The sequence below is a fragment of the Heterodontus francisci genome, chromosome 41 (genome assembly GCF_036365525.1).
Source record: "Heterodontus francisci isolate sHetFra1 chromosome 41, sHetFra1.hap1, whole genome shotgun sequence".
NCBI lineage: Eukaryota > Metazoa > Chordata > Chondrichthyes > Heterodontiformes > Heterodontidae > Heterodontus > Heterodontus francisci.
The window spans coordinates 26,272,987-26,286,635 of NC_090411.1; the positions used below are offsets into that span (position 1 = coordinate 26,272,987).

Sequence of the window (13,649 nt, forward strand, 5' to 3'; positions counted from 1 at the left end):
AGTAAAGTAGTCTTACTACAATTATATAGGGCATTAGTGAGGCTACACCTAGAGCAGTGTGCGCAATTTTGGTCTCCTTACCCAAGGAAGGACATGCTTAGCCTAGCGGGAGTGCAACAAAGGTGTACTAGACTGGTTCCTGGGATAAGGGGATTGACCTGAGAGGTTGATTAGACTAGCTCTATATTCCTTGCAGTTTAGAAGAATGAGTGGTGATTAATTGAAACATATAAGCATTCTTAAAAGACTTGACAGGGTAGGTGTTGAGAAAATGTTTCCTCCAGTTGGGGAATCTAGAACATGGGGTCAGACATTTAGGATGGAGCCGCAGAGAAATGTCTTCACTCCAAGGGTTGTGAAACTTATGAATTCTCTAACCCAGAGAGCTGTGGATGCTCAGCCATTGAGTATATTCAAGACAGAGATCAATAGAGTTTTGGGTACTAAAAGGAGATTAAGGGAGATGGGAATAGTGCGAGAAGTTGTTAGACTGTTATATGAAAAAGGAAGAATGTGCAGAGTTACGGGGAGAACGCAGGGGAAATGGAAGAGTAAACTGCTCTTTTGGACAACAGGTGCGGAAGTGATGGGCTGAATGGTCGCCTCCTGCACTGTAACAATTCTGTGATTCTGTGAAGCGGGAGTTGACATTAATGATCAGCCATGATCCAACTGAATGGTGGAGCAGGACTGAAAGCCCAAATGCCCTGTTCCTGCTCCTATGGAAATCCAACAGGGGATTCAGGAGAAACATCTTTACCCGGAGTGGAGAGAATGTGGAACTTAGCACCACATGGAATAGCATAGATGCATTTAACACAAGGTTAGATAAATACATGGAGAAAAAGGAATAGGAAGATATATGTTGATGGGGTTAGAAGAGGAGGGTTGGGAAGAGGCTTGTGTGTCGGCTGAATGGCCTGTTTTCTGTGCTTTAAATATTACGTTAAATGAGATTGACATACAGTCTGCGGGTAGGAGAGCGGTCGAAGCCGATCATAATCCTCTTGTCCAGCCGTATCCCATAGCCCCAGGTTCACTGGTTTCCCATCGACCATCACATTGGCGGAGTAGTTATCGAACCTGTTAGAAGGATGAGAGCCGTCAAAAGCTGCTGCAACGCAACTGGAAATCTAAAAAAAGGGGAATATATTTTTTGCCCAATTGCGGCCACAGTTGCGGAATAAAACATGTTCTGATCCCAGTGCCATTAATAGCGGCATGTCTGGCTTTTTAGAAAAAGGTTTTCTTGAAGTGTTTATCTTCATTGTATTTGATTATGCAGTAATACAACTCCAGGTGCATGGGTGCCCCTCTACTACCAGTATTGCCCCTCTAGCACCTGAGCACGCCTGTACCAGTGGTTGCTACATCACAGCTGGAAACGTATAAAAACTGGTGGAGCTAAAAGGGGCAAGAACCTTCCCCACATCTGCTGGGGAATCTAAAAGAGAACCAATCAGCATTTTAAAAACCACTGCAGCACAAGAGAGAGAGTTGCTGAGTGAACAATTGCGAAGGGAAGTTCCTCAGCAGCAGTACTCAAACAGTACCTTTCTTTTCTAGAGAAACAAAGTTACGTTCTGATTTCTGCTGAATGCGGCTCTTCAGTACGGTCGCAATATTCCAGGCAGCCAATTGCTGTCCATATAACTGAAGACCCCACTACTGACTACGTGAAGGTTGGGAACCTCGAGATTCCAGTTATACTCTGACATGTGATTAACTATCAAATCACTCAGATTGTCCTTCAAGGTCTTGCAGTATAGACAGTGCAGTTCTTAACATTACAAGTTAGCCAAAAAAAGGGTCACATTAATGAGCAGCAGTACTACAATTATAATCAGGCAATGGCAGATGTGCCAACTGCGGGCTTGGTGGGAACTAGAAATACATATGTATTGTAATTTTTAATGTGTTGTACAGACCTCGTTTAGACATCACCATTCTGTCCTGCGTCCAGGTGGCATTTGTTAGGATGCTCCTATCTGTCACTTCTATTGACTAACAACGTGTATTTATTCATCACTTTTAATGCAATAAAACATCCCAGGGGAGTTAAAGTAAAATTTGACAGAGCAACATAAGGCAATTTTAGGGCAGGTGGCAAAAAGCTTGAACAAAGAGGCAGCTTTTAAAGGAGCGTCTGAAAGGAAGAGCAAGAGACATGTAGGGAGGGAATGCCAAAGCGTAGGGCTTAGGCAACTGAAGATACAGACACCAATAGGGGAGTGATTAAAATCGGGGATGCTCAGGAGGCCAGAGATCGCGGAGGGTTGTGCGGCTGGAGGGGATTTGAAAACCAGGATGAGAATTTTCAAAATTAATTCTTTGCTTGCCCAGCAGACATTGTAAGTCAGCGAGCACAGGGGAGATGCACGAATGGGACTTGGTGCGAGTGAGGAAATGGGCAGAGCTTTGGACAACCTCAAGTTTATGAAGGATGGAAGACGGGAGGCCAGTCAGGAGTGCATTAGAATAGTCAAGTCTGAGGCAACAAAGCCATGGAGATTTAATAGATCCAGGAAGTGGCAGAAAATCAAATCTATACCTAATGCAGAGGGAAACTCGCTTTGTCCCAACTTTCTATGAGCATTGCCATGAGAGATTTCCTAAGAGAGAGAAATTCAGCAATTGCAGCACAGCTATGGGGGAAGAGGAGAGTCCAAAAACTAGAGGGCAGACATGTGAAGATAGTGACTAATAAATCCAATAATGGCTTGCAAGGAGTATAAACACTGGCATTGACTGGTTTGGCTGGATGGCCTATTTGCATACATGCTGTAACTTCTATATAATGCTACACATCCAGAGTGACATTTAACCCCACAAATGGTGTCAATCAAAAGGTCCTTGTTGGAGAAAAAAGTGAAACAGGTCTGATTTAAAAGGGACGTTTTCTATATACTGAGCAGAGTTCTTTAGTACTCAGGAGAGCCCTTTCTAAGCCAATGATACAATGCTTAAATAAAAATTAAAAATGCATACAGCTTCTAGGTACTTACACGGTTGGGATGTACTCGCCAGGAAAAGCATTTGTCGTGTAGCTGATCAAGAGACAGGTTTTACCCACAGCTCTGATAAAAAGAGAAAAAACAGACACAGGTCATCAACAAGAGCAATGACAAACCATCCCCATTAATCTTGCTGTGCACAAAACTGGTTGCTGTGTCCTCCATCACAACCGCGACTACACTTCAATAGTGCTTCATTGGCTGTAAAGCATTTTGGGATGGCCTGGATTGTGAATGGTGCTATATAAATGCAAGTTATTTTTTAACTTCTAAACTTTTAAATAAACCTGTAGAAGTTGGAAATCTGAGTTGGAAATGCTGGAGACAGAGTCAGGACTAAGACAGATTATGGCATTTTACATAAGAAATAGGAGCAGGGAGTAGGCCATTCGGCCCCTCAAGCCTGCCCCCCCCCCCTCAATTCAGTAAGATCATGGCTTATCTGCTCCAGACCTCAACTCTTCTTTTGTGCCACCTCCTCATAGCCCTCAACTCCGATATTTCAAAAATCTATACCTCCTCTAAATACTGTGAGATCTAGCCTCCACGACTCTCTGGGGTAGAGAATTCCAGACATTCACTGCCCTCTGAGGAATGATAAACTCAGTGCACACACACACACATCCCTTTTCTCTGCAGAATTTGACCACTCTGCTGGGCTTTTTCCAGCACCTTCTGCTTTTAATTCACATTCCCATTAGTTTTGTCATTTGAATTGAAACAGGTAAACAAGCCAACTGGAAGCAAAATCCCCCAAAGAGAAAGCAGATTATTGCCAACTTGCACCAGTTTGAACATTCCAATCAAGTCCAAGGCTTTAAACATGAACAGGCCCAGGCATGGAGAAATTACATTCTGTAAACCTTGGCCTATCCAAATTATACTCGTCACCCTAGAAAACCAGCTCAAGCTGATCAACAACTCAAATCAAATTATCAAATGGACCCGGACCCCCACCCGCCCCCCCTACCCCTGAACAGCCTTTGAGGTGGGGGGGGGGGGGGGGGGGGGGGGGAGGAAGGAAGGAGGGTTAGGGGGAAGGGAGGGAAGTGTTCCAGATTTTCACCACCTTGTGTGTGAAGTAGTGCTTCCTGACATCACCCCTGAAAGGTCGCGCTGTAAATTTTAAGGTGATGCCCCCTTTTTCTGGACTCATCCCACCAGAGGATGAAGAGTATCTACCCTATCAATCTATTAAAGCTGATTAAAAAGGAACTTAAAAAAAAAGACTTTCCTGGCCACTTTATTCACAACTTTTTTTTGCTGTTCGGAGACAGCAAATTACAATCCTGTAAAAAGTCACAGCTGCTATGGATAATAAAGACTTTTTAAACCTAACTCACTGTGAAACAGTCAGCCTATTCAGCATCGCAATTACTTTCACTTTGTCAACTAGAGAAAGTACTCTCTTTAGAGGAGATATTTCCATTACACGTAGAGATCCAGTTTGCTGCCAAGGGTTTTTGTGCTAGAACACGAGTTAAATTATAGGCATCACAAAGCCTTTGCAACTGATGAGGTGGTTTTCACAAATTGCTGGTCACATTGATTGCCAAAAGTGCTTGAGCACGTGAGGTGAAAGTTAGATATCACGGAGTTGGTTCGTAGCAATTTTCACACCTAGACAATGATATTAAAAGACATCCCTCTACCCTATCATAGACTTGTGCTTTTCTGTCCCCCCCCCCACCCCCACTCAACTTTTTCTAGCTTTGTACTTGGTTAAAAGCGGTTTATCTCTAGCATCTTCCAGTTCTGATGAAAGGCCATCAACTCGAAACGGTGACTTTTGTTCATCTCTGCAAATGCTGCCCGCCACGCTGAGCACTCCCAGCAATTTGTTTTTATTTCAGATTTCCAGAATCCACCGTATTTTGCTTTTGTCGTCAACCTAATGTGTCCACCCTTTCTCTACAAAAGATACAAATGTATGGACTGAGTAAGTTTATCCGAAGAGTAGCTCAGCTATACAGCCAAGGCAGGGTTAGGCTTCAATCCCTAGGGAGTTTCTGATTAGCTGGGACAGCGGCGGTGGTGCTACATTGTCCTCGCCACCCCGAGTGAAGGAGCAGAAAATTGGCTAGGCTTCTGCTCCCAATCACTATGCACAAAATTTGCTGAAAGGGTAAACATTAGCAGAGTGCAGGAGCGAGGTCACCAATGATGCTGCCCATAGTCTGAGTCACAAATCAGGTACCAGTCTTGGTAGCAAGGTGTAATCAGGTCAGTCATGGGCAAAGAACTAGAAGGGCACCAGCTGCCCTCTGAACTGTGCCTAGTAAAGTGCCAATGCCTTCAGGTCAGGGAGAAGCAGCAAAAATAGATTCACGAATACTGCATCACAACAGGTCATGCCACAGTGACTATTTCCAACAATGCAGGAACTTGCCCAACTCCCAACCTGGTGGTTAAAGGACAGTTTTGTGAGCAGTGATTCAGAAGAGGTGACCTTTGTGACTTCCTTGAAAAAGAGCCTCAAAGGCATTTAACTTTGGGCACTTGTTGAGCAGTTTGTGGGAAGAGGAATGTTACCCATTGACTTCACCAACTCCATTACTGCAGGAGTTCACGGCAACAAGGAGTTAACTGAAACAGTTTCAAATTTGGTTGATGAGAGACGGGTTTAAAAAACATTGACAAGATCAGGTCAGTCAATCGATTGACATCTGCCTGTGACCTCGGAAGGCGGATCACTAAAAAAAAAAATGCAAAATGCATTGCTCAAACTTTAAATAATGTGAAATTAACAATTTGACATTTGACAAAATGTTTAGACGACACAACATAACAAGTAAATGGGTCAACTGGACTAGAGAAGATATCAAGCATGTCAATTTAATAGGTACAAGCAACCCACATGATTCATCACAGAACTGATGAACAGTTTCGCCAGAATATATAAAACCTAGGAGATGCTGCATTAAAATTTAGGCCAAAACATTCCCTTTGGTCCACCAGTCGTATACCTGCTGTCTAAAAGCCTTCATCTATCACCTGACTAAAGATGCCTCACAGAATAAAGTGACCCTACTACAGTACTTTCAGATAAGTCAAGGCAAGACTACACACTTCAGGGTAATGAAGGACAGATTTTTTAGATAATTAGAAAAAAAAACAGTGGCAATGAAAATCTTTAGGAACAGTGTGAAGTGGCAAGTGAGTCGGCATTCCAAACAATTAAGATTGGATAGGTCAACTGCTCCCTTCCTCAAGTTTACCTTGGGATCTTTGGAGAAAGGAAACATGACAAGTCATTGAGATTTGAGTCACGGCAAACAGCTTCCATTCACAGTAGATGGAAAAAAGGAAGAGGAGTTGGTGTTGACTAAATGGATCATGCAGAGAAAAACTATGCACACTCAATGGGAAAAGTGGATTTTTTCTTTGAAAGGACATTCCTTGAAAAATTTGCTTCAGTTCCACATTCTTCACTTTCCATTCTTTCCCTGCTCCTCCACAGTGAACGAGGTTCTTGATTTTTCACAGATGAAAATTCAACTGAGTTGAAGCCCCCACTGAAGTCTGGATATGCAGCTCAAGTGCCATAATCTGCAGGGCTATGGACCAAATGCTGGAAGGTGGGATTAGAACGGGAGGAACGTTTTTCAGCTGGCACATCTCATGATGGGCCAAGTGGCCCCTTTCTGTGCTGTAAACTTTCTCTGATTTGGCAAAGGCTGCCTGTAAACGGGCCAGAGAGGCCAAGAAAGACAGATCTGGATCCCCAAAGCGGATTTTAAATTAGGGAAAGTTACTGGGGTGCTAGGATTAACCAGTATCGCTGTGAGCAAGGAGCAAAAACAAAAAACAAAGATTTAGTCCCTTGTGGAAGGTACACACAGATATTAAGCAAGCTTCAGGCTCAGCTTCCAAGTCACTTATGACAAACAGGCTCCAACTTTGACTGAAAAATGGCCACTTAAGGGATGTATTGGAGGGGTAGGCAGCATTCTCAATGAGGTAGAGAAGGAAATATACTTTTTTTTTTATTATTCATGGGATGTGGGTGTCGCTGGTAAGGCCAACATTCATTGCCCATCCCGAATTGCCCTTGAGCTGCTTTCTTGAACCGCTGCAGTCAAAGAACAAAGAACAAAGATAATTACAGCACAGGAACAGGCCCTTCGGCCCTCCAAGCCTGCGCCGATCCAGATCCTCTCTCTAAACATGTCGCCTATTTTCTAAGGTTCTGTATCTCTTTTCTTCCTGCCCATTCATGTATCTGTCTAGATACATCTTAAAAGACTCCATCGTGCCCGCATCTACCACCTCCGCTGGCAATGCGTTCCAGGCGCCCACCACCCTCTGCGTAAAGAACTTTCCACGCATATCCCCCCTAAACTTTTCCCCTTTCACTTTGAACTCGTGACCCCTAGTAATTGAAACCCCCACTCTGGGAAAAAGCCTCTTGCTATCCACCCTGTCTATACCTCTCATGATTTTGTACACAGGTCACTGACCCGAAACGTTAACTCTGCTTCTCTTTCCACAGATGCTGCCAGACCTGCTGAGTGAATCCAGCATTTCTTGTTTTTGTGCCTAATGAGCTGGCCTGTATTAGCAGGCCTGTTGTGTGAAACTAGTGGGAAACCATGGTTTACTCAAGTGATAACTACTGAAATCCAGGATTAATTACTCACATACTAGCTGCTTGCATCATGGAGCAGATGATAAAACTGTGGTTTAAAAAAAAAATTTACAACATACAAGATGCCGGAAGACTTGAGATATGATTTAGTAAATGACGCACCCGGGTTCTGTTTTTTTTTTAAGAAGTTTTCTCATTCTTGTGGCCTCAGAGAATGGGTATTTGAAGCAAGTTTAAATGGGAATGAAATTATTTCAGTAATTACGTCTGAAGCAGCAATAGGAACAGTGTGCTTTAAAAAAATTCATTAGAAAAAAAAAAGTTACAGCACAGAAAGAGGCCATTCAGCCCATCGTGTCTGCGCCGGCTGAAATAAAAAAAAAACTAGCTGCCAAATCGAATCCCACCTTCCAGGACCTGGTGTGTAGCCTTGAAGGTTACAGCACTTCAGGTGCATGTCCAGTTACCTTTGATAACAGTTGAGGGTTTCTGCCTCCACCAGCAATCAGAGTTCCAGACACACATCACCTTCTGGCGAAAAAGATTTTTCTTCATGTCCTTTAATCCTTCTACCAATCACCTTAAAATCAGTGCCCCCAGTAATTGACCTCACCGCTGGGGGAAAACAGGTCCTTCCTGTCTATTCCATCTAGGCACTTCAATTAAGCCACCCCTCAGCCTCCTCTACGCTAAGGAAAGCAATGGGAGGGTAACTATTCTGAACGAGAATCTGGGCCCAAACTAGTCAAAAGCATGAGGTGATAGCCAAAGTTCTAATTTTTGCATTCCATACACTATCAACATTCTATGTTAGCAATCTGTCGAAATTGTAATTATGCTGAAGTTTTTACTTTTCATTTCAGCCTATCCAATCTGACCCCTCAGCTGCAATTTCCCAGCCCTGGCAACATTGTTTTAAAATCTCCTCTGTCTCTCCAGAGCAATTAAGTCTTTTCTAGAAGATGGTGACCAGAACTGTACGAAATACCCCAGCTGTGGCCTATCCAACATTTCGTACAGTTCCAGCATTACATTCCTACTTGTGTATTCTATACCTCGGTCAATAAAGGAAAGCATTCCATATGCCTTCTTCACCACTTTATCTACCTGTCCTACCACCTCCAAGGTGTCTCTACCCTTCAATATCCTCCCATTTATTGTGTATTCCTTGCTTTGTTTGCCCTTCCAAAGGCACTACATCACACTTTTCCATTCTTGGGATGAGAGCATCACTGGCAAGGCCAGCATTTACTGCCCTTGAGAAGGTGCTGGTGAGCCGCCTTCTTGAACTACTGCAGTTCATCTGGTGTAGGTACACCCACAGTGTTGTTAGGGAGGGTGTTCCAGGATTTTTACCCAATGAAGGAACAGTAATATAGTTCCAAGTCAGGATGATCTGTGGCTTGGTGGGAAACTTGCAGGTGGTCACATTCACATGTCTGCTGTCCTTGTTCTTCTAAATGATAGAGGTCATGTGTTTGGAAGATGCTGTCAAAAGGATGTGTGGTGAATGCCACAATGCATCTTGTAGATGGTACACACTACTGCCACTGTTTGCCAGTGGTGGAGGGAGTGAATATTTAAGGTGGTGAATAAGGTGCCAATTAAGCAGGTTGCTTTGTCTTGGATGATGTCAAGCTTCTTGAGTATTGTTGGAGAACTGTCCAGGCAAGAGGAGAATATTCCATTATACACCTGACTTGTGCCTTGGCTTTGGGGAGTCAGGAGGTGGGTCACTCGCCACAGAATTCCCAACCTCTGACCTGCCCTTGCAGCCACAGCATTTATATAGCAGGGCCAGTTCAGTTTCTGGTCAGTGGAAACCCCCAGGATGTTGACAGGGGATTCAGCGACGGTAATGCCATTGAATGTCAAGGGGAGATGGTTAGATTCTCTTGCTGGAGATGGTCATTGCCTGGCACTTTTGTGGCACGAATGTTACTTGCCACTTATCAGCCCAAGCCTGAATGTTGTCCAGGTCTTGCTGCATGCAGTCATGGACTGCTTCAGTAGCTGAAGAGTTGCAAATGGTGAACATTGTGCAAACATCCCTACTTTTATTAATTGGATATTCCCCAAAATCCAACATCCTCCTGGACAGTACTTCAACTCTTGCAGAGAAGCAAACATTTTCAGTTTGAAGCTGCTGCCCTTTTAAAAGTAAACTCTGCCAGCAGTGAGGGATTTCAAAATTAAAGTATTCTGTGCAATACAGGTTTTACCAGTGGGCAGGTTATAAGTGAAGCCTACAAATTCCAATTTAAGTATTAAATTGGAAAACTATTACAAAAAACAAACAGGGCATTTCTTTTAAGTGGCATGAGCACATATGCCAGCCTGTGATTATACATGTTCATTTGCGAATGAATCCATCACCAGCCCCTTATAATAAAAAGAAGAAATGCTGGAACCACTCAGCAGGTCTGACAGCATCTGTGGAAAGAGAAGCAGAGTTAAGGTTTCAGGTCAGTGACCCTTCTTCGGAACTAACTCCAGTCTCTTGCCCATCACCAACTTCCTTTGACCCATCACCAGTGACTGCCATCAGCTCCAAGCACTAGAGTGCCCGGCTAAATCGGTCTCCTCCTTTTAGATACTGATTAAAACCTACTTCTCTGAGCAAGCTGGTCAACTGCCTCAATATCTCCCTTCTTTGGACTGGTGTAAGTTTTTGCCTAATTACTCCAGTGAAGTGTCTTAGGACGTTTTCTTATGCTAAAAAAAGGTGCTGTATAACTGGAAGTTGTGGTTTGCATAAATTTTCCAACAAAGTCCTACTTTTTCCAGAGTTGCTATGTGCCCAAACCACATCATCTTTATCAGCTGGAAGTCAATATTTAACTTTACAGCCTTCTAAAGAATGAAGGCTGTATAAAGGGAAAATGTTTTTATTGAGAGAATTTAAGCAAAGGCCCATTCGTGAATCACAGAGACCTTCACATTCTCAAGTTATGCAAACTTTAACGGAATATAAAATCAAACTTCTCAGTCAATTTCAATATGCCCTTTGCAAGAAGTTTCTGAAAATCCCCACATAAGTCGAGTCAAGGATATTTTTATCCCCTCTAGGGGATTTCATATTTGCTAGTGGCAGAGAAGGGGCCTAACCCACTGATGCTCAGACCTCAACACAGCAAGAGGCAGGTTTGATCAACCAGATGGCCTTTTCCTACCAATCATTTTCCTCTGTCAACCCAAGCCAGTCACATAACAGTTGCAAACGGTGTGAACAAGCGACAAAGGTCACATTCAAAGCCATTAGTATAGCTTTCCCTCAGACCAATAGCTACCAGGCCTGCCCCAATGTTACTGCTCCTATTGCAATGATTCACCGAGCATTAGCCCCCCTACTGCTAATGACCACTGCTCAGGATTTAAAACAAGTAACGCTTTTGAAAAAAAAAAATTCATTAGACACGAGACAATGAGGAAGTGCTCTAAACAAAGTAGAGCTTTCTTTAATCTTTCCTTCCTCTTAACTACGTATTTGCTTGTATTATTTTCCTCTTTCAGTCACTGGGGTATTTTGCCTTCTTGTTGGACGGTTGCTTAGGTTGGCTAGCATTGTGTTAGCCCAGTAAATGGCTCACTCTTCAGTCCTCAATTGTCACAAAATGTTCAAGAGAGCGCTGAAGATGTCGGCCCAAATCCACTCCACCCCATCCAATTTTAAACAGGAGAGCAGGGAGTGTGAACCTGAAGCAAGAGCGACCTAGAGAAGTTTAAAAAAAAAAATTGTCTGGGCCCTATCTTCGTGACATTTGCTAACTTTTTAGACCAAATAGGCCAGGAATCAGCTGACACACCCCATCCTGTTAAAATTGTACTGGCCAGAGCCAAACTGCCGGGATCCAGAAGGAAAGGTCCACAGGACTGAGGCATAGGTAAATTGGCCATTGTAAATTGTCCCTAGTGTAGGTAGATGGTAGAAGATGGTGGGGATGTGGTAGGGAATGTGGGATTAATATAGGATGAGTATAAATAGGTGGTTGTTGGTCGGCACAGACTCAGTGGGCTGAAGGGCCTGTTTCAGTGCTGTATATCCGACTCTATAAATGGATAGGCAGAAGGCGAGGGAGGTTGAGGGATGTCGGTGCCCCACAGCCCTGTTCCAGTTGGGCAGAGTTGAAAAAAAAAAGAGCCTACAGTTCATGTATTAAGTGAACTAGAGCTAAAAATTCTCACTGCTGACTTGCTACTGCATTTAGGTTAGGTTCTTTCCAATCACATGAAGGTTTGTGTAGGCAATTTACCATCAAATGGGCTCCCTGTTTCAGCCAGCTGTATAGCATATTTCCACTTCAATGCCAACAGATCTAACTCTAAAAATTAGGACAACTTCTTGTATTTAAAAAGAGCTGGACAAATCAATATCTGCAATGAATTCCTTAAATCTGGAATTCCTTCCCCAAAAAATGGATGGGGCTGGGGTGGAGGGAACAATTGGAGATTGAGTCTGGGATATTCTTGTGTTAGGTAACGGTATCATGGGATATGGAGTCATGGCAAGTAAATGGAATTGAGATCAGCTATGATCGAAATGAATTAGGAGTAGAAGATATTCAAAATAATGAGGGGTGTGGACAGAGTAGATAGGGAGAAACTATTCCCACTCATGAAAAGGATCGAGAACGAGAGGACAGATTTAAAGTAATAAGTAAGAAAGGCAAAAGCGACATGAGGAAAAATTCTAATGCAAGTGAGCGGTTAAGGTCTGGAATGCACTGCCTGAGAGGGTGGTGGAGGCAGATTTAATTGAAGCATTCAAAAGGGAATTAGACTGTTATATGAAAAGAATATGCAGGGCTACAGGGAGAAGGCAGGGGAATGGGACTAGGTGAATTGCTCTTTCGGAGAGCCAGTGCAGACATGGGCCGAATGGCTTCCTTCTGCACTAAAATTCTGAGAGTAGGCTATATAGCCCATCGAGTCTGCCAGACATTTATTAAGATCACAACTGAGCTTTTACTTCAACTCCAACTTCCCATACCATTCCAATATCCCACAATTCCCTTAGTATCCAAATATCTGTTGATCTCTATCTTGAATATACTCAACGACTGAACAGCTACAACCCTCCAAAGATTCCCAACCCTTTTTGAGGGGGAAAAAAATCTCACTTAGTCCTAAATGGCCAACACCTTATTCTGAAACTGTGACTCCTAATTCCAGACTCCCAAGCCAGAGCAAACGATCTCCCAGCATTCACCATGTCAAGCCCCTTTGTGTTTCAGACGAGATCACCTCTCATTCTCCTAAACTTGAGGGCCTAGTCTACTCAATCCAGAACTCCAGGATCAAGTGCTTGTTTAATGAGGGGCTGAATGACCTACTCCTGTTCTTAACATCCCGTAATAGAAAGCTATTTCTCTGGTGCATATATTAATTTCCCTCAAGGCTTCCGATCAGAAGGTTGCACATGGGTATAATTGCAATGGCCACACAGAGAATGACATAATTCTAAGTCAAACATCTCAGTTAGGAAATAGAATGCAGCACAAGGAGGAGTAGGAATAAATTGGAGAAAAATGATTCAGGAGGAAATTGACTTTTTCCCCCCAAAATATGAATACTTCCTCAGGTACTTATGAATACATCTGCTGCCCTGCCTAGATTGGTCAGACCTTGCAACAACTACCAGTTTGTCTTTCCTGATCACAAGTTTTCTTGGTCACAGAGCAGAGCAATGTGCAGTAGAGTAGTCCTCTCAGCACTGATGCAACAATTCAAATGACTACAGACTTCCTGTTACCACATAGGCTGCATGAGACATACACACCCAAAACTTGATTGGCCTTGAAGGTTCAAGTTGCATCACACAAGCAAGAGGAAGGGAGATTATAACAGTGTTGAAAAAACCACCAAAAGGCTGAAGTTAAAAAAAAAAGGTAGAAAGAACACAATAGCAATTTATAGCCTTTTGGTCTCAGTTCAGCAATTTCATATCATAACCTCTGCGCCCATTTCGCCCCCCACCCCCACAGACAGTAGAATCACCAACAGTTGCTATTGCCATTTACACCTCCTTTAGACCCATCTTTAGTTTC

General features: G+C 43.2%; 1 protein-coding gene across 2 annotated transcripts in view; it reads right to left on the reverse strand.

Moving 5' to 3' along the window:
- Positions 1 to 13,649, reverse strand: part of LOC137353377 (ras-related C3 botulinum toxin substrate 1-like) — a 75,758-nt gene that overhangs the window by 22,519 nt on the left and 39,590 nt on the right. For both annotated transcript variants that reach the window (XM_068019583.1, XM_068019584.1), the window contains exons 2-3: positions 3,006 to 3,077; positions 966 to 1,083 (exon numbers count right to left, since the gene is read on the reverse strand). In XM_068019583.1, the coding sequence (XP_067875684.1) occupies positions 966 to 1,083; positions 3,006 to 3,077 (190 nt within the window). The remainder of the gene's footprint in view (positions 1 to 965; positions 1,084 to 3,005; positions 3,078 to 13,649) is intronic.